At 40.7% G+C, this 19,351-nt stretch overlaps 2 protein-coding genes and 1 long non-coding RNA gene across 7 annotated transcripts; 2 read left to right on the top strand and 1 right to left on the bottom strand.

The window, feature by feature from the left end:
• Positions 1-1,380: 1,380 nt before the first annotated feature.
• LOC116463516 (uncharacterized) lies at positions 1,381-2,864 on the bottom strand. The gene is made up of 2 exons (XR_004246705.2): positions 2,774-2,864; positions 1,381-1,674 (listed from the first exon to the last, which is right to left on the bottom strand). It is a non-coding gene; the product is annotated as an uncharacterized LOC116463516 (long non-coding RNA).
• Positions 2,865-3,088: 224 nt separating this feature from the next.
• On the top strand, positions 3,089-3,280 carry SMIM43 (small integral membrane protein 43). Its single transcript, XM_058435830.1, has one exon. It carries the CDS (start codon positions 3,089-3,091, stop codon positions 3,278-3,280), a length of 192 nt encoding a protein of 63 aa, XP_058291813.1.
• A 28-nt stretch (positions 3,281-3,308) lies between these two features.
• On the top strand, positions 3,309-8,122 carry LOC116463487 (small integral membrane protein 43). Of its 5 annotated transcripts, none has more exons than XM_058435829.1 (6): positions 3,988-4,060; positions 4,319-4,427; positions 5,396-5,464; positions 6,309-6,371; positions 6,506-6,663; positions 7,711-8,122. In XM_058435829.1, the coding sequence occupies exons 4-6, from the start codon at positions 6,318-6,320 to the stop codon at positions 7,889-7,891; spliced, it is 393 nt and encodes a 130-aa protein (XP_058291812.1). In that variant the 5' UTR covers positions 3,988-4,060; positions 4,319-4,427; positions 5,396-5,464; positions 6,309-6,317; the 3' UTR covers positions 7,892-8,122. The 5 variants fall into 5 exon arrangements, with proteins under 5 accessions (XP_032002507.1, XP_058291809.1, XP_058291812.1 ...); XM_058435827.1 differs by having other exon boundaries at positions 5,393-5,464; XM_032146616.2 differs by lacking the exons at positions 3,988-4,060; positions 5,396-5,464 and adding an exon at positions 3,309-3,377.
• Positions 8,123-19,351: the final 11,229 nt, after the last annotated feature.

Genomic DNA, 19,351 nt, shown 5'->3' with positions numbered 1-19,351 from the left:
CAGCAGGTCGCTTAACCTCTCCATGCTTCAATTTTCATCCTTCGATAGCTTGGATATCTGGATGGCAGTGTGCCAAATCACACGCCTTTCCTACCAAACACCTTGTTAATTAAGAGTGCTTAACATGTGCGAAGTACTTAAGCAATGCTTTCTTAATTGGTCAGCACTCTTTTTTGAAAACTGGTGCTAACCACTCTGCCTCGCAGCAAGATTTCCTGGAAAGCCATTGGAAGGTTACGGAATGGAAATAAAGCAGGAGGGCCCAGTCGGGGCCAGGAGTTGAGGATGCTTTCGAGGCAAGCAGCAGTAGCCATGCCTAGGTCACTCTTGAGACTGTTGTGGCGCTCAGATTGCCTGTGCAACGGGGATGCATCTGACTTCCGAACATTCCTCCTGTTCTGTCAACTCCCAAGATTCAGAGTCCTGGAGACAAGGATATTTAGCTAAGTTTCTGGCATAACTCTTCCTGCCCTCCTCCCCACACTGTATCAGGAGTGGGTAAAAGATATATCTGATCCCCTTGGTTTCCGTAACAGGAGGTGGCAAGGGAAAGTAGGCACTGGGATCTGTCTTCTTGCCAAGATTACATAAAATGGAGAATTCCATCCGTAGGAACATGTGGTGCTTAGAGTGGAGGTGTGTGGATTCTGGGCAGTCAAAAAAAAATCACAAATCTTTGCTAAACTTGTATAAGACTTCAAATTTCTCTCAATAGCCCCACGAGCAGTGTTGTGCTGGTTAATGTAACAACTGCCTCCCTGGTCCTGATTTGTAGCATTTGTCCATTTTCTCAAGGCAAACCCACTCATCATGGCTAATTTCAAGCTACCAACATGACAGCACTGAACACAGCTGGGAAGAGATGCGCAGTAACATACCACTATGCAGCATCTTCACCACACAGCTACAACAGATGTAAATAACCTCAAGTGCATAGACAGCAGTGAAATGTAGTACTGAGGTTGGTGCAAAAGCAATCATGGTTTTTGCTTTTAATGGCAAAAACTGTGATTGCCTTTGTACCAACCTAATAAAATAATTAGAAAGTGATGAGTTTGGAGTATTAATTACCTTTGTTGTTAACAAAATTGTAGGTTTATATAATTTAACTTTTAATAATAGCTGGAATTTAAAAATTGGTTTACAAAATTTAACAATCAGCTCCTGTGAGTCATTATGAGCCAGCTCCAGCATACCACGGCCTATGAAGTGGATCAATATAATGTTACTGAGAGAGAGACAAAGAGAAAATGAAAGAAAGATTCTCACTTACACACTAAGTTGCTTGATGGAGAGGCCTAGGGCGTGGAAATTTTGTACAGTAGCTTGTAGCATTGGGGGCCCTTCGTAATAGAATAATAACAGTATCTGACATTTATATAGCAAAACACATTTTTATTTAACATTTGCTCATTTTTGAGCCTCACAACAAATCCAAGGGAAAGATAAGCAAGGCATGTTACAGATGAGGGGACAGAGAGTCACTGAGCAAAAGTGACCCCTGACAGGTAGAGCTGACACTAGAATCAGGTCCATGAGATTGGCAGTTCACAGACTGTTTTCATACCACCCTGTCTCTTTGAACCGCTGTCATCCCTGGAGCAGCCACTTATTACAACCTGGGATGTTGTCAGGCCTCATCCCCAGAATTCAGTCCAGGAGGCAATTCCGCATCTTCATAAATAAAGAATAAAATAAAGTTAGGCCTACAAATGGGCAATGATAACTGGCTGTATTAACAGCTGTCATAGCCGACTCCAAGATGAGCCCCAGTGATCCTTACACCTTGGCGTTCGTGTCCTTGGACTCCTACCCTGAATAGGGCTGACCTGTGTGACCAGGAGGATATTGCAGAAGTGATGGCACACGTGACTTCTGAAGCTGGCGGTAAAGAGCACTGCAGCCTCTGCTTTGTTTTCTTTCATCACTTGTTCTGGGGGAATCCCGCAGCTGTGTTGGAAGCACCCATGGAAGGGAACTGAGGCCTCCCACCAACAACCAGCCCTACCTGGCAAGCAGTGAGTGAGCCACCCTGGAAGTGGATCCTCCACCTCCACACAAGCATTCAGCTGAAGGCAGACCTGGCTGACATCCGAACGGAGCCTCATGAGTAACCCCACACCAGAATCACCCAGCCAGTGCTCCCACATTTCGGACCCACAGAAACTGTGAGAGATGATCAATGTTTATGTTGTTCGAAGCCACTAAATTTGGGGGTAATTTGTTCTGCAGTAATAGATACACTGAACAGCTTTCAAAGCTGCGCGATATGGGCTTTGGGTCACGTCAACCAGATACAGAAAGGCTTTAGGGACTCAAGAAACACTTTGAGTAAACTTGTTTCCCTCTTTTCACCAAATAAACTGAATTTGAGGCCAATATTTGAAAGCTTTGTGCTATATAACTTCTGAAATACTTTGTATTCTTAATGCGTTTCCAAATGACCTGTTGTCCAGAGAAAAGTACACTCAACACTGAATGCATCTGCTACTCGGAAAAGCAAGACAGCTCGAACTGGAATTCACTCAGACATCTCATAGCAGGAAATCATCTCATAGCCTTTCAGACCCCATCTTCACTGTCACCTTTCATTCTTTTGGGTCTCTGGGCCATGACATGCCCTGTCCTTTCGGAAAGCGTAACGGAGGGATATAACGAAATAAATTAATTGGGAAGGCAGGGGGCTAGGGACCCTACTGGATGTTGGGGGTGGAACTTTTAAATCATTTGCAAAACACCAGTCCCGACCTCCCCTGGGAGACTGAGCTGTTACCTCTTCTGGCGGCCCTGCCCGCGGAAGTTCGCTCCTGGGGAAGTCGCTCGCGTCCTCAAGAGCACCTGAGAGGATCTCGGCGAAGCGGAAGGCTCTGGTGCCAGCTGGGAGAGTCTGCGCCGGATTTCCTCAGCTCCTTGGCGCGTTTCCTCGGAGCCGGGGGAGGCAAAGCACCGACCCCAGAGTCGGCGCCCATAGCCGGACGCCCTCGCGAGGGGCGGGAGTGCGGGGAGGTGGGTGTGCGGGCGGCGCGCTCGCCCTCCAGCTGCAGCCCGCGCCGAGCGCGCAGGGCCAGCGAGCGCCGGCGCCTCCAGCATGGAGTGGGAACTCAACTTGCTGCTCTACCTGGCGCTCTTCTTCTTCCTGCTCTTCTTACTTTTCCTCCTGCTCTTCGTGGTCATCAAGCAGCTGAAGAACTCCGTGGCCAACACGGCCGGGGCGCTCCAGCCCGGGCGCCTCTCGGTGCACCGCGAGCCTTGGGGCTTCTCCCGAGAGCAAGCGGTGTGACCCGAGTGCGGGCACTGGCGGGAGGGCACCGAGCTGCGCGGGCGCTGAGCTGGGTCTCCGCCTCGATTCTCCGTCCTCGCGGCCTCCCAGCTTCCAGGTGCGGGGCTCGGCGACTCTGACGGGTCCGTTCCGGCGTGAGGCGCAGGGACCCGCTTCTCCGCTCCTGTGGGAGGCCCGGGGCTTGCAGCGCACTCGGGTGCCAGGGACGGTGGGTGTATGGGGTCTGGGCTGGCGATGTGTTCTTCGGAAGGGACCCTAAGCTGTTCCAGGGCTGGGAGAGATGGCGAAAAGAGAATTCGCCCTTTGGAGCCGGAATGACTTTGACCAACTGCAAGCTCTTTTCTGTCCAGCTGCATTTTAGTTATACCCAAGGAGTGGAAAAGTAAATTATTCGGATAATGCAGTTTAGCCACTTTCGAACAAAATCGAATATCCTGAATATCCACATTTTTGAGAAAGACTGTGTGGGCTTTGGGACGGGTGGCAGGAGGAAACAGGGCGCACTTGAAGTATTTTAAATATTGCTTTAAATATTTTTGCGCTTTGAGAGATGGTAAATGGGGTTCGTCTGGTGGTGCTGGGGTGGGGCGTGGGGGAGAGAAGATTCAGTCGCCCATTTGGAGGGAGGAATCCCTTCCTCCCGGTGATCCTTACTCATATCCTAGCCACCAACCACGGTTAGTGCCTGCGGATTGCCGTGCAGGGTAGGTTTCCAATCTGGGACAGCGGATGGTGAACGTTACACTGAGAGTCATTTGGAAGATGCCTTAGGGTTGGCCGGTACGTGACATTTTGGGTGATGGCATGGAGGGCCGGCTAAAAGAGGTACTGTTTGCATAGTGTAGGGAAACAGGAAAAAGGACGGAGAGGCGGGTCTGTGGTTTCAGGTTAAATTACTAGAGCTTTTGCAGAAGATGGGCGGGCAGGAGCAAACTCGAGTACCAGTATGCCCTAAGTACCCTCTCGCTAATGTTAGCTTGGGAAATATCTTCATCCTTCAGTAGCTTTTCCCTAGATTTATGTCGTCTCTCTTTCTAGAGCCGAGCCGCTGCCCTTGACTGGTTCACAGAGGACCACAGCTGCAGTGACAGTTTGGGCCTGCAAAAAGACCGCTGGAACAACGGGAGATGGAAGCTTGCTGCAAATGGTAAGTTGGGATGACGCATGGTTTCACGATGGCCTTAGTTATGACTAAACTTCTAAAGATCCAGGGCCTAAAAACATGTTCGTTCAGGATGGGGGAAATGGGTACAAGGAAGGAAAGGGCACTCTCCCACTCAAATCTGGTGAGCTTCTACCAGATCCACAAAGCCAAACTGACTCCTAACTCGTTGCAAGAATCAGTGTCTTAGTAGAGGATTGTGGAAATTTGAATGAGATGTCAGGAGTGTTTGCACTTTTAATAATCATTCGGCTCTTTTGAAAAACAGTGCGGGGGTTCATGGGGTGAAATATGTGATGCAGATATACTCAATCTTCAGTAAGGGAAGATTTGGGTTTAGTTATGTCAGTGTGGGATAAGCTAAGTCATAACTATAGTATTGAAAATACTAATTTTAGACACAAAGACCATATAGAGAAGCTAAAAACAATGAAATACTAAAGTCTGCCTAAGTTGATAATATAAAAGTGAAGTGTAAGACAATTATTTTCATGCTTCAAAGGAAAAATAGTCTCAGGTGAATAATTTTGGCCCAAGACATCAGATAATTTCCGACTTTCTATTTCACTCTCCCCAAATAGGCCTGTTCTTAATGAAGTTAGTGGTTTACTCTAATTATTATGGTATGAGCAAATTCTCACCTCTTTGTCAGAGTTATGGTAAGACTTGATTTGAATTCCCAGTTTGAATTCCCTGAATTAACTGCAGTGATTCTGTACTGTGCTTTGAACAATAGTTCTCTAATTGGTTGATATCTCTGCAGTGGCATTTAGTTAAAGGGTTGTATGGTTAATATGGACATTGAAGATGAGTGTGGGAGTAATTAATTAGCAATTATAGTTGTTTGTAAGGATTGAAAACAATCATTTCACACTTTAGAATAACCAGAATGGAAATTATTTTAACCACATGCTTGGCTTCTTGAGTTTGCAATCCTTTAATCTTCCTAGCAGCACCACTGGTATCCATGAGTTTAACCTGCCCATCATTCTTCCTAGACAAGAGACTATTGAAAAGTCAGGGTGAGTAGTTTATTACCATCTCAGTATTAATCCAATCTCTCAGCTGGTTCTACTGACTCAGGTTCCTAAGAAAACAGAGGTGCCTTTCTATCTTGTATCCAGGGCCATTTTATTAACTCCTTGTAATCAAATTCATTAATGACCAAGTTCCCATTTATCCAGGCCACAATGAATATTTATTCCTATTACTCAACCTCTGCTTGGAACTTGACTCTAAGCTCTGGGAATTAAGGTAACTCACATTTGCTCTTAGATCTTGCTGCTGTTGATCTCCTGCCCTGCGCTTGCTTTGTTAGAGACTCTGCTTTTGAAACTTTGACACCTGTAGATGAGCTGTCTTTTGCTATTTATTTATTTATTTATTTATTTATTCAATCATCATTTTTCCAAGACCTGACATAGACTGATCTCCCAAATTAGAACTACTTTCAAACTCACAATTTTGGCCACCTTATGCATTTATGGCTTAGATCAAATACTCTGACACCCACGATGGTCTAGGTTCCAGGATTCTACATGTTGGCTACTCCATCCCCTGATCATCCCCTGTTCTGACAATCACTATGTGCCAAATCTATTTTTAAAGACTGTATAAATATGAGCTAGGCATTAAAGCACTTGAAAAGTCAAGAACATTTAAAATAACTGCTTATTATATAAATGTAACTTGATTATAGAAGATTCCTTGTTTTATTTTCAATAAAAAGGTTTTTAGTGATTCTTCAGCAATGTTAGAAGGTGACTTGAATTTCTTACATTATAAGGAAATGAGTCATAATTCTATTATGTAATATTTGTATTTTATTTCAAATGTTATTATTTCATCATTGTTTCTACATTTCAGGTGTTCATAATGGCTTCAGATCTTATCAGGACAATCTTGGTTGTTGCACTAATTTCCGAACTTGTAAGTGCAATGGATCTGCAGTTCTACTTGGCAAGACAACCATTTTAAGTTGAATGAGAATGACATCACACTCACACCTGCAAAATCTAAAATGTCTAATAAAGTAGATTCCTATGTCTGAACTTCAATTTTAGGGCACAGCTGTAGATGCAGAACTGATGCCATCTGGTGCGATTCTACAGAATAAGAGAGAAAATTTACCCAGAGTGTGCCATGCACTGGCTTTTCTGGGAATGGCAAGGTGCCAGGATTTGTTTTTGGTTCGCTTGCAGGGGTGGAAACTTGGAACTAGGTGAGTAAAAAATATGAAATACTCTATTTTTAGTTTGACATTCTATATTTCCAATTTTGTCTATAGTTTCAAAATCAGTGCAATAGAGTTAAATTTTAAATGACCAAAATTTTAAAGTTTGTAAACGGTTAAACCGTTTAGAATAGCGGGAAATGTTTGTTTTTTTTCTAAGTCACACTTACTAATCTAGAGACTGTTAGAATACTAAAGATACTAATGTAATGCATAAGGTATCTACACAGTGCTGTACTTTGTTTTTAATTTTTACAGCTACTCTGAGATATTTGTGCATATTTAAGCTAAATCCACAATTAAAACTCTAGGATCATTAGAATGTCACTGTCAGATGTCTGTGTCACATACAAGGGAAGGTTAAGAATTGAGTTGTAAATATTTGATGTAGTTTTTTTTTTGTTTGCTTGAATCAGTGAAATAAATTTCTCAGTCTACACAAAACAAATAATGTTATGGGTTAATAATGATCTGATTAAGTATCTGAGTCATGAGCATCTTCCCATACAGGAAGCTGGATTATCAGAAGGGCATTTAGACCCAGTAATCGGAACCTAATAAGCATGCAGAAAAAGCTTTCTGATGGATTAAGATTAAAAAAACCTTGTTATTTTCCTTAATAGTAGCCTCTTTATATAATGAGCCCAAACATTTCTGCCATTCTTGGTCTGTATAGATGGATCCTGAAGACATGGGTGGATTTGAGCTAAAACCTTTATCTGCGACTTTTATTTTATTAGTATGACTCTGAAGTTACTTGAATTTATTGAATAGGTACAGTTTCTTCAAGCAAGATGTCTTTTCCTTTCAGATGAAAAATCACACTTTCCTATTGGGAATCAAGATGAATTTTTATCTTGATAATGGAATAGGAAGTTCTAGACTGAAGAGCGGCTTAAATAAATTAGAGGGTTTGTTCTTTTCTCACAGAACAAAGAGATTAGAGGCAGGCAACTGCTGGTGCTGGTTCAGCAGCTCACGGGTGTCAGGCTTAATTAAGGTGGTTACTGAGGTTCCCTTGGCTTTTTCCTCCAGGTTCCAAGATGGTCCCCGCAGCTCCCCACAAGAAGAAGGAGGAAGCCCACAGAGAAAATGGGGCATGCCAGTTCAAATCCACTTCCTTTTAAAGAGCTTCCTCAGCAGCCCAATAACTTTGGCCTTCATCTCACTGGCCAGAACTGTGTCATTGGCTATGGCTATCTGCAAGATTGTCTGAGAAATGTAGTTTTTGTAGCTGGATATATAACTGCCTTTGACAAAAATCCAGTTTCTCTTGATGAGGAAGAAGATGGTGGTGGATCTTGGGAGGACAGCTAACATTTTATGCCCTGGCTACCAAATACAGTTGCAGAGGAGCATAAAGTTCAAAAAGATCAAAACTCTAGTTCTTTCACAACTGTCAAAGCTCCAAGCAGCACTGCTCCCCTCTGACAGAGTGAGCAGAGTGAAGGCATGTCAGGTGTTCTCACAAAACTCTTGACAGGACTGACCTCTCTCAGCCAATATCCTTGTCCCACATCAGGATTTTCTAGAGGGCCCTGGGTACCTGTGCACTTCCTTGGTGGCCATAACCTCTTTATGGAGGGTTGGTGTAGGATAAAGAATGTTCTATTACGCTGCTCCCTCATCTGCATCATTTCTCTCCTCTCTAATTTTCCTGTCAGTTATATTTTGGTGGAGTCTGGGTTTGTGTATTTGATTCCTATAAAAAGACCATCGCTTTCATGCATGGAGGAGGGGAATCTACGCAAAGAAAGGCTACCTTACTCCTTTCTGTGACTCCACCACCAGTCTAGGAATATCCTGGGAGAAGAATTGCCTCTCAAAGCTGCTTCTATAAGCAGCCTACATCCTAGCTAAGCAAAGAAGAGACACTTCCCACATCCAGGGCTGTCTAAAAGAACTTTCTGTGATGACAGAAATGTTCTATATCTGCAGTGTCCAATATGGTAACCATTTAGGCACATGTGGCTAGTGTGACTGAGGAAGGAAAATTTAAATTTTGTTTAATTGTAATTAATTTAAATTCAAATAGCCAAATGGGGCTACTAGCTATTGTGTTGGATAGCACGGTATACTTTATTCTCTTTCTTGTGTTGTAGAACCAGCTGGGAGAGGTGTGGGTCAGTCATGGGCTTGATGTCCCATGGTCGTCACTATTCTAGCTTGCCATTGAACTTGTCTCCTAGAGGGAAAGAGAGAATGGTATTTGGAATTAAATTCAAGATGTTAACTTGACATCTATATATTGCACATATTCCTGTATAGTGAATGGAATAGTCTCCTGGGAATAGTTCCTGTGATTGATTTTAGTGATAACTGATGATGAAGAAATGGCAGTTCATTTCACCTTCCTAGTGACTATTATGTGTTCCTAGTCAGAGTGACTCAGCAGAGATTATTTTATTCTCTTGTGCAATTTATTCTGTCATTTTATTTTTGTAATATTGTGGCAGCTAAATGATTATTCTGTGTATGTTTTTCAAAATATTAGGTGGCTTATATTTTTTAAAAGGCTATGAAATAAAAATAAACTATATGTAACACAGTTTTTAATGTGGCTTTTTATTGGTGAGTTATTATTACCAAACTTTGTTAACGGTCAATTAGAATGAGATTCATAGATAGAAATATTTATTTTTTATATTAAGTTTACTTTTTAATGGGCAAATTATATGCCAATTAATGTTATCTTCTTGAAATATTAAATGATTCTTCCATTATATTCAGAGTTTGGATAAAGTATGAGGGTTGTATAGTATTACTGGATTAATTCTTTTCTCATGTATCTGGTTGTTTCATCACACTGAACATCACTTGGACCTTATTTCTCTACAAATGCCCTGTTTTGGGTTGTTTGTCTTTTGTTATCGAGTTATAGGAATTCTTGATATCTTCTGGACACTAGTCCTTTATCAAATATATATGCTTTGCAAATATGTTCTCCCACTTTGTGGCTAGCCTATTCATTTTCTCAACAGTGTCTTCAAAAGATGTATTTTAAATTTTAAAGTTTAATTGATCTACTTTTTTCTTTTATGTTGATTGATTTTTCTGTCCTAGGAGACTTTTACCTATACCCTGTCACCAAAAATATTCTCCTGTGTTTTCTTCTAAGCTAGAAACTTCATAGTTTTAACCTTTACTAGGTCTATTCTCCATACTAAATTAATTTTTGGCCAGGCGCTGTGGCTCACGCCTGTAATCCCAGCATTTTGGGAGGCTGAAGCGAGTTGATCACCTGAGGTCAGGAGTTCAAGAACAGCCTGGCCAACATGGTGAAACCCTGTCTCTACTAAAAATACAAAAATTAGCCAGGTATGGTGGCGGGTGCCTGTAATCCCAGCTACTTGGGAGGCTGAGGTGGGAGAATCACTTGAACCCAAGAAGTTGAGGCTACAGTGAGCCGAGATCATGCCACTGCACTCCAGTCTGAGCAACAAACTGAGACTCCGTCTCAAAAAAATATATAATAATTTTTGTGTATGGTATGAGGTGAAGATTGAGGTTCTTTTTCCTCCCATATATAAACGATGTTTCTGTTTTTGTTTTTTTGTTGAAGAGATTTTCCCCATTGGATTACTTTGGCATCTTTGTCAAAAATCAAATAACCACGTAAGTGTGGATCTCTTTCTGGTTTCTCTGCTCTGTTCCGTAGGGCCATCATTATGTCATTCTCACAGTGTCTTGATTACTGTAAGTTTTATTGTAAGTCTTGGTATTCACCATAAAATATTATGCATTTGAACTTTTATAATCGCCCACTCTAAGGCTGAGTCTACACACTAAGAGGCTTGAGTAATTTTGTTGAAAATGGTTCAGATTCATTTAAAAAAATCCCACCCAATACCATGCTTCCTTTATTCCTGCTCCCAGCTCCACGGAAAATCAGAGTCTACATCTGGTGTAGCTCTTAGTCAAGAGGGATGCCCTCATGTTTCAACCTATCATGATAAGCAAACTATATGCACATTGTTTTTACTTTGCTTTTAAAAAATTTAACCATTATTCTCTACTCATTTATTCAACAGATACCTATTGAGTATCTACCAGGTGCCAGACACAATTCTGGTTATTTAGGCTGTATTAGTGAACAATAACAAAACAAAGATACCTTCCCTATCACGGAGCTTACTTACGTTCTGCACATATAGTTGTCCTGTTTTTTTTGTTTGTTTTTGAGACGGAGTTTCGCTCTTGTTGCCCAGGCTGGAGCACAATAGTGCGCTCTTGGCTCACCACAACCTCCGCCTCCTGAGTTCAAGTGATTCTCCTGCCTCAGCCTCCTGAGTAGCTGGGATTACATGCATGCGCCACCACGCTCGGCTAATTTTGTGTTTTTAGTAGAGATGGGGTTTCACCATGTTGGTCAGGCTGGTCTTGAACTCACAATCTCAGGTGATCCACCTGCCTTGGCCTCCCAAAGTGCTGGGATTACAGGTGTGAGCCACCGTGCCCGGCCAGTTGTCCCTTTTTAACTGCTCTGTAGTATTTCATGTGTAAAAAAAGCATAATTTATTTAACCAATTATTTGTTAATGGATATTTAGTTGTTTCCTGGCTTTTGCTATTACTGACAATAGTACATAATCCTTTGACGTAAATCTTTGATCAATATGTGCATATAGCTCTATAGGATAAACTCCTAGCTGTGGACTATCTAGGTATGTACATTTTGTAAAAATTTGTTATAGAAACTTGAAACATATATAGAAATAGAGGGAATATTGCTTCAAAATTTATTCTCATTATTTTAAATTTTTATTTATTTTATTGATTTGTTCTTTAATAGATTGCATAATTGAGGGGCAGTTTTCAGGTTATAGAATAACTGAGTTTAAAGTAGAGAGTGCTCACATACCAACCCCACACTCCTCAACCCCACACTCCATTTCTCCTATTCTTATTAAAATCTTTTATTAGCATGTTACATTTATTACAATTGATTATCAATATCAATACATTATTAACTAAAGTTTACAGAGTTTACTCTGTAACTGTAAAGTTTACAGTTTACATTAACATTCACTCTTGATGTATATTCTGTGGGTTTTAGCAAACGTACCATGACATGCCGCCGCCATTGCTGCATCACACAAAATCGTTTCACTGCCCTAAAAATCACCTGTACTCTATCTATTTGTCTCTGCCTGCCTCCAAACTCCAGGCAACCATTGATTTTTTTTTTTACTGTGTCCACAGTTTTGCCATTTTCAGAATGTCATATAATTGGAATCATACAGTAAGGCAGCCATTCAGATTGGCTTCTCTCAATTAGCGATATGCATTTAAGTTTCCTCCATGTGTTTTTGTGGCTTGATAGCTCACTTCTTTTTATCTCTAAGTAACAGTCCATTGCACAGATGTACAAAAATTTGTTTATCCATTCATCTATTAAGGGATATCTTGGTTGCTTTCAAGTTTTGGCAATTACAAATAAAATTGGTATAAACTCTCTCATGCAGGTTTTTGTGTGGACGTTAAGTTTTCAACTCATTTGAGTAAATACCAAGGAATATGATTGCTGGATTGTATGGTAAGACTATGCTTAGTTTGTAAGAAACTGCCAAACTGTCTTCTAAAGTGGCTTACCATTTTGCATTTCCACTAGCAATGAATGAGCTCTGGTTGCTCTACATCCTCATCAGCATCGGATGTTATCAGTGTTTTGGATTTTAGTCATTCTAGTATGTGTCTAGTGGTTTCTTGTTGTTTTAATTTGCATTTCTCTAATGATGTGTGATGTTGAACATCTTTTCATATACTTATTTGTCATCTGTGTATCTTTTTTGCTGGGATGTCTCTTTAGACCTTTTGCCCATTGTATAGTTGGGTTGTTGTTTTTTTCTTATTGTGAGTTTTAAGAGTTCTTTGTATATATTGGATATCAGTTCTTTATCAGATAGGTATTTTGCAAATATTATCTCTGTCTGTGGTTTGTCTTTTTATTCTCTTAACAGTGGCTTTTGCAGAGAAAAAGTTTTTAATTTTAAGGAAGTTCAACTTAACAACTTATTCTCTCATGAATCATGATTTTGATGTTGTATCTAAAAGCAACACCAAACCCAAGGTCACCTAGATTTTTTCCCTAAGTTATCTTCCAGGAGTTGTATAATTGTATAGTTTTGCATTGTACATTTGCATTGCTGTGGCCCATTTTAAATTAATTTTTGTGTATTTTTGCATGTAGATGTCCAGTTGTTCCCATACCATTTGTTGAAAAGACTCACTGATTTTCTTTTTTTAAATTTTACTTTAAGTTCTGGGATACAAGTTCAGAACATGTAGGTTTGTTACATAGGTATACATGTGCTATGGTGGTTTGCTGCACCTATCAACCCATCACCTAGATTTGAAGCCCCGCATGCATTAGCTATTTGTCCTTATGCTCTCCCTCCCCTTATCCCCCACCTCTGACTGGACCCAATGAGTATTGTTCCCCTCCCTGTGTCCATGTGTTCTCATTGTTCAACTCCGACTTATGAGTGAGAACATGTGGTGTTTGGTTTTTTGTTGTTGTTAGTTTGCCGAGGATGATGGCTTCCAGCTTCATCCATATTCCTGCAAAGGACATGATCTCATTCCTTTTTATGGCTGCATGGTATTCCATGGTGTATATGTACCATATTTTGTTTATCCAGTCTATCACTGATGGGCATTTGGGTTGGTTCCATGTCTTTGCTATTGTAAATAGTGCTGCAATAAACATATGTATGTATGTGTCTTTATAGTAGAATGATTTGTATTCCTTTGTGTATATACCCAGTAATGGGGTTACTGGGTCAAATGGTACTTCTGGTTCTGTATCCTTGAGGAATTGCCATACTGTCTTCCACAATGATCGAACTAATTTACGTTCCCACTGACAGTGTAAAAACGTTCCTATTTCTCCACAGCCTCACCAGGATCAATTGTTTCTTGACTTTTTAATAATTGCCATTCTGATTGGTGTCAGATGGTATATCATTGTGGTTTTGATTTGCATTTCTCTAATGATCAGTGATGTTGAGCTTTTTTTCATATGTTTGTTGGCCACATAAATGTCTTCTTTTGAGAAGTGTCTGTTCATATCCTTTGCCCGCTTTTTGATGGAGTTGTTTGTTTTTTTCTAGTGAATTTGTTTAAGTTCCTTGCAGATTCTGGATGTTAGACCTTGGTCAGATGGGTAGATTGCAAAAATTTTCTCCCATTCTGTAGGTTGCATATTCACTCTGATGATGGTTTCTTTTGCTGTGCAGAAGCCCTTTAGTTTAATTAGATCCCAGTTGTCAATTTTGGCTTTTGTTGCAATTGTCTTTGGTGTGTTTGTCATGAAGTCTTTGCCCATGCCTATGTCCTGAATGGTATTGCCTAGGTTTTCTTCTAGGGCTTTTGTGGTTTTGGGTTTTACACTTAAGTCTTTAATTCATCTCGAGTTAATTTTTGTATAAGGTGTAAGGAAGGGGCTCAGTTTCAGTTTTCTGCCTATGGCTAGCTAGTTTTCCCAGCACCATTTTTTAGATAGGGAATCCTTTCCCCATTGCTTGTTTTTGTCAGGTTTGTTGAAGATCAGATGGTTGTAGATGTGTGGTATTATTTCTGAGGCCTGTTCCCTTTCGTTGGTCTATACATCTGTTTTGGTACTAGTACCATGCTGTTTTGGTCACTGTAGCCTTGTAGTATAGTTTGAAGTCAGGTAGTGTGATGCCTCCAGTTTTGTTCTTTTTGCTTAGGATGGTCTTGGCTATGTGGGCTCTTTTTTGGTTCCATATGAAACTTAAAGTAGTTTTTTCTAATTCTGTGAAGAATGTCAATGGTAGTTTAATGGGAATAGTATTGAATCTATAAATTACTTTGAGCAGTATGGCCATTTTCACAATATTGATTCTTTCTATCCAAGAGGATGGAATGTTTTTCCATTTGTTTGTGTCCTCTCTTATTCCTTGAGTAGTAATTTGTAGTTCTCTTTGAAAAGGTCCTTCACATCCCTTGTTAGCTGTATTTCTAGGTATTTTATTATCTTTGTAGCAATTGTGAATGGGAGTTCATTCATGATTTGGCTCTCTGCTTGTCTACTGTTTGTGTACAGAATGCTTGTGATTTTTGCACATGAATTTTGTATCCTGAGACTTTGCTGGACTTGTTTATCAGCTTAAGGAGCTTTTGGGCTGAGACAATGGGGTTTTCTAAATATAGAATCATGTTGTCTGTAAACAGAGACAATTTTGACTTCCATTCTTCCTATTTGAATACGCTTTATTTCTTTCTCTTGCCTGATTGACCTGGCCAGAACTTCTAATACTATGTTGAATAGGAGTGGTGAGAGAGGGCATCCTTGTCTTGTGCTGGTTTTCAAAGGGAATGCTTCCAGCTTTTGCCCATTCAGTATGATATTGGCTGTGGGTTTGTCATAAATAGCTTTTATTATTTTGAGATCTGTTCCATCAATACCTAGTTTATTGAGAGTCTTTAAACGTGAAGAGATGTTGAATTTTATCAAAGGTCTTTTCTAAATCTGTTGAGATAATCATGTGGTTTTTGTCATTGGTTCTGCTTATGTAATGGATTATGTTTATTGATTTGCATATGTTGAACCAGGCTTGCATCCCAAGGATGAAGCTGCCTTCATCGTGGTGGATAAGCTGTTTGATGTGCTGCTGGATTTGGTCTGCCAGTATTTTATTGAGGATTTTCGCATCAATGTTCATCAGGGATATTGGCCTGAAGTTTTCTTTTTTTGCTGTGTCTCTGCCAGGTTTTGGTATCAGAATGATGCTGCCTCATAAAATGAATTAAGGAGGAGTCCCTCCTTTTCAATTGGTTGGAATAGTTTCAGAGGGAATGGTATCATCTCCTGTTTATACCTCTGGTAGAATTCGGCTGTGAATCCATCTGGTCCTGAGATCTTTTTGGTTGGTAGGCTATTAATTACTGCCTCAATTTCAGAACTTGTTATTGGTGTATTCAGGGATTCGACTTCTTCCTGGTTTAGTCTTGGGAGGGTGTATGTGTCCAGGAATTTATCCATTTCTTCTAGATTTTCTAGTTTATTTGTGTAGAGGTGTTTATAGTATTCTCTGATGGTAGTTTGTATTTCTGTGGGGTGACTCACTGATTGTTAGATACAAAATAAAATGTGTCATCAGAGGGGACTCCTCATCTCTTCATATTTCAAAATCCTACTTATTAAATCATCCTGTATGTTGTGAGTTCTTTTGCTCAGTAGAAATGATTAATATATTCTGAGCCTAATAAAATGTTAAGGCTTTACTGGTTTAGTCTACTGGTCCTGCCTACTTCCCTATTACCTTTTGGGTGCAAGTAAAGGAAATTCAAACTCAAGATGCTGTAAGCAAAGAAAGAAAATTTATGGACTTAGTACCTGAAAGAACCAAGGGTAGAATTAATTGAGATACATAGAGACAGAAATTCAAACAATGTTATCAAAATCTAGTTTTTCTATAATCTCTAGCTCCATTTTCAGATATTTAACATCCAATCATATTTATTAAGCATATACTTTATTCCAGACAGTTTTAGATGCTGAGGAAGCAGTGGAAATGAGACAGGTAAGGTCCTTATTTTTGTTGAGTTTACATTCTAGCAAAAGTCTTGAGACACATTCTGATTGAATAGGCTTAGGTCATATGCTTACCCTTGAACTAATTAGTTGGCCAACAGGATACATGCTAATGAGGTTTAGGCTGGGATCATTTGACTGATCCCTAGGGCTAAAGATGGGCCTGCACCTGGACCATATAGACTGAGAGTAGGGCAGGGCTCCATGCTCAAATGAAAATCTGGGCTGTTGTTGAGAACAGGCAGAATGGATGCCGGGAGTCAAATGACAAATGTGTCCTTCAATTAATTTCTTTGGGATGGCCTACTCAAGAAAATTCTCTAAGAAACTGTTTCTTTTGCAGTGGTTCTCAAGGGGTTAGGAAGTATTAATATTACGATCCCTCAGTAAGCTCTTACAACACACATATTCCCTAGGTCTTTATGGAACCAAACTAATTTTATTCAGAATAGTGTGTCTGAGACATTACTTTTCCTAGACTCCCTTGCTGATGAATTTAAAAGCTGAAGCTACCAGACAGGACCTCCAAGAAGACTCCTGAAGAGGCAGATGTGCTAGAGCATCCCCTATTGCCATTTCTGCCTTCCTCTTTCCTGCTGCCTGCATGGTCTTGATGGCCCCAGCTCCAGAAGCCCCCTTGGACATTAGTACGTAGTGACGATGGAAGCTTGTGCTGAGAATGGCAGCCAGAGAGAAGGAAAGAGCTGGATCTCTGATGACCATGGAGCAACCATACCTACCCTAGACCACTTTTCTCCGAACTTCTTCTGTGTAAAGTCCCCTTTATTTTCACTTCTATGTTGTGTACAGTTGAATTTAATCCTACCTGCTTCACTTCTTCACTCACATATTCTGATATGTTTGAGGTTGAGAACATCTAAAAAATGCTTCCTAGATAGTTTGATGTGAACTTGTCCTAGATGTTTGAAGACCACCATCCTAATGTCTAATTTTGGCTTTTGAGGATTAGTGGTGACAATAGACATGATCATGAATGGAAGAGGAGAGTCATTTAGTCACCCTACTTTTGTTTCTGTTTTTCTTTGCTCTTATTATGCACCAGGATGTGCATACAGCTTTGCAGGAGGGGACCAGACGTGCTGGCAAAGGGGCCCTTTCACTGCTACTTAGGATGGAAAGCATCTCTTTATGAACCAAACTGCCTTTGTCCGGCTGAGTTGGTGGAGAATATGGTTTAAAAAGCTGCATGTCTTCTAATCTCATTTTTCTTTTTCGTTCTTTTTTTAAATGAGGCAACCCAACTCTGCAAAGGTAATAGTTACTTGCTTCACTGTTATGAAATATAGAAATAAGAATATCATATGGGCTAAACTGTATTTCTCCAAAATTCATATGTCGAAGTCCTAACTTATTCTTTTTCTCATTGTTTGAGACAAGGTCTGGCTCTATTGCCCAGGCTGGAGTGCAGTGGCGTTATCTCCACTCGCAGCAAGCTCTGCCTCCCAGGCTCAAGCCATCCTCCCACCTCAGCCTCCTGAGTAGCTGGGACTACAGGCATGTGCCACCATGCCTCGCTAATTTTTGTATTTTTTGTAGAGATGGAGTTTCAGATATTTAACATCTAATCATATTTATTAAGCATATACTTTGCTCCAGACAGTTTTAGATGCTGAGGAGGCAGTGAAAACAAGACAGATAAGGTCCTTATTTGCCCAGGCTGGTCTCGAACTCCTGAGCGCAAGTGATCCTCCTGCCTCAGCCTCACAAAGTGCTGGGTTTACAGGTGTGAACCATTGTGCCCAGCCTGAAGTCCTGAAGTCCTAACTTCTAGTATCTCAAAACGTATTTGGAGATAGGTCCTTTAAAGAGGTAATTAAGAGGCCGGGCACGGTGGCTCACGCTTGTAATCCCAGCACTTTGGGTGGCCGAGGCGGGCCGATCACGAGGTCAGGAGATCGAGACCACTGTGAAACCCCGTCTCTACTAAAAATACAAAAGAATTAGCCGGGCGTGGTGGCGGGCGCCTGTAGTCCCAGCTACTCGGAGAGGCTGAGGCAGGAGAATGGCGTGAACTCGGGAGGCAGAGCTTGCAGTGAGCGGAGATCGCGCCACTGCACTCCAGCCTGGGTCACAGAGTGAGACAACGTCTCAAAAAAAAAAAAAAAAAAAAAAAGAGGTAATTAAGGTTAAATGAAGTCATTAGGCTGGATCCTGATTCAATATGACTTTTATCCAAAAAAAAGAGGCGATTAAAACACAGTCATGCCGTGTAAAGATAGAGGAAGATGATGGCTGTTTTAGCATTCTCCAAACAAAACTATGCATGTGTATATATACATATATATACATGTATGTGTGTACTGTATATGTGTGTGTATATATACATATAAATATATACATATGTACATTACAATACATAACATATATTCACACATCCACATATCCTTTATATATATATATAAATATATATGAAGGAGGTTTATTATGAGGAATTGGTTTACATGATTATGGAGGCTGAGTCCCACGATCTGCTGTCTACAAGCTGGAGACACGTGGAAGCCAGGGGTATAATTTGGTTCAAGCCCCAAGGCTTGAAAACCAGGGGACAGATGATACAAATCCTAGTCTGAGAGCAGGAGATGAGATAAAATATCCCAGTTCAGAAACAAATGAGTCAAATTCCTCCCTCCTCTACCTTTTGTTCTGTTCAGGCCCTCAGTGGATGAGACAGGACCCACCCGCATCAGGAGGGCCATCTGCATCACTCAGTCCACCACTTCAAGTGCTAATCTTTTCTGAAAGCACTCTCAGACACACCCAGAAATAATGATTATCTGGGCATCCTGTGACCCAGTCAAGTTGACACACAGTAATAACCATCACAATGGCCATCTGCAAGCCAAGGAGAGAGACCTCAGAAAAAATTAACCCTGCTGACACTTTGATCTCAGACTTCTGGCTTCCAGAACTGTGAGGAAATAAATTTCTGTTCTTTAAGCCACCCAGTCTAATACAGAATCCAATCACTTCCTAGACTCAATTTGGTTAGCTATTCTGGCATGCAGAAGATTGCTTTAGAATAAGCAGAAAGCAGGATTTTTGTTATCCAGCATCTGAAGGCATGTGCATACAGAGCACATATAAGATTAATATAAGA

The sequence above is a fragment of the Hylobates moloch genome, unplaced genomic scaffold (assembly GCF_009828535.3).
Source record: "Hylobates moloch isolate HMO894 unplaced genomic scaffold, HMol_V3 SCAFFOLD_3, whole genome shotgun sequence".
In the NCBI taxonomy this organism is placed as follows: Eukaryota; Metazoa; Chordata; class Mammalia; order Primates; family Hylobatidae; genus Hylobates; species Hylobates moloch.
Note: the sequence above shows the minus strand (reverse complement) of the source record. Positions and strands in the feature narration are given on the sequence as shown.

Bases quoted from the DNA above. Each gene is read 5' to 3' on its own strand.
- SMIM43 (XM_058435830.1), top strand. From the start codon at position 3,089: ATGGAGTGGGAACTCAACTTGCTGCTCTACCTGGCGCTCTTCTTCTTC.
- LOC116463487 (XM_032146616.2), top strand. The intron at 6,372-6,505 runs GTAAGTGCAATG...CTTCAATTTTAG, and splicing joins TTGCACTAATTTCCGAACTT to GGCACAGCTGTAGATGCAGA. The intron at 6,664-7,710 runs GTGAGTAAAAAA...TTTTTCCTCCAG, and splicing joins GGGTGGAAACTTGGAACTAG to GTTCCAAGATGGTCCCCGCA.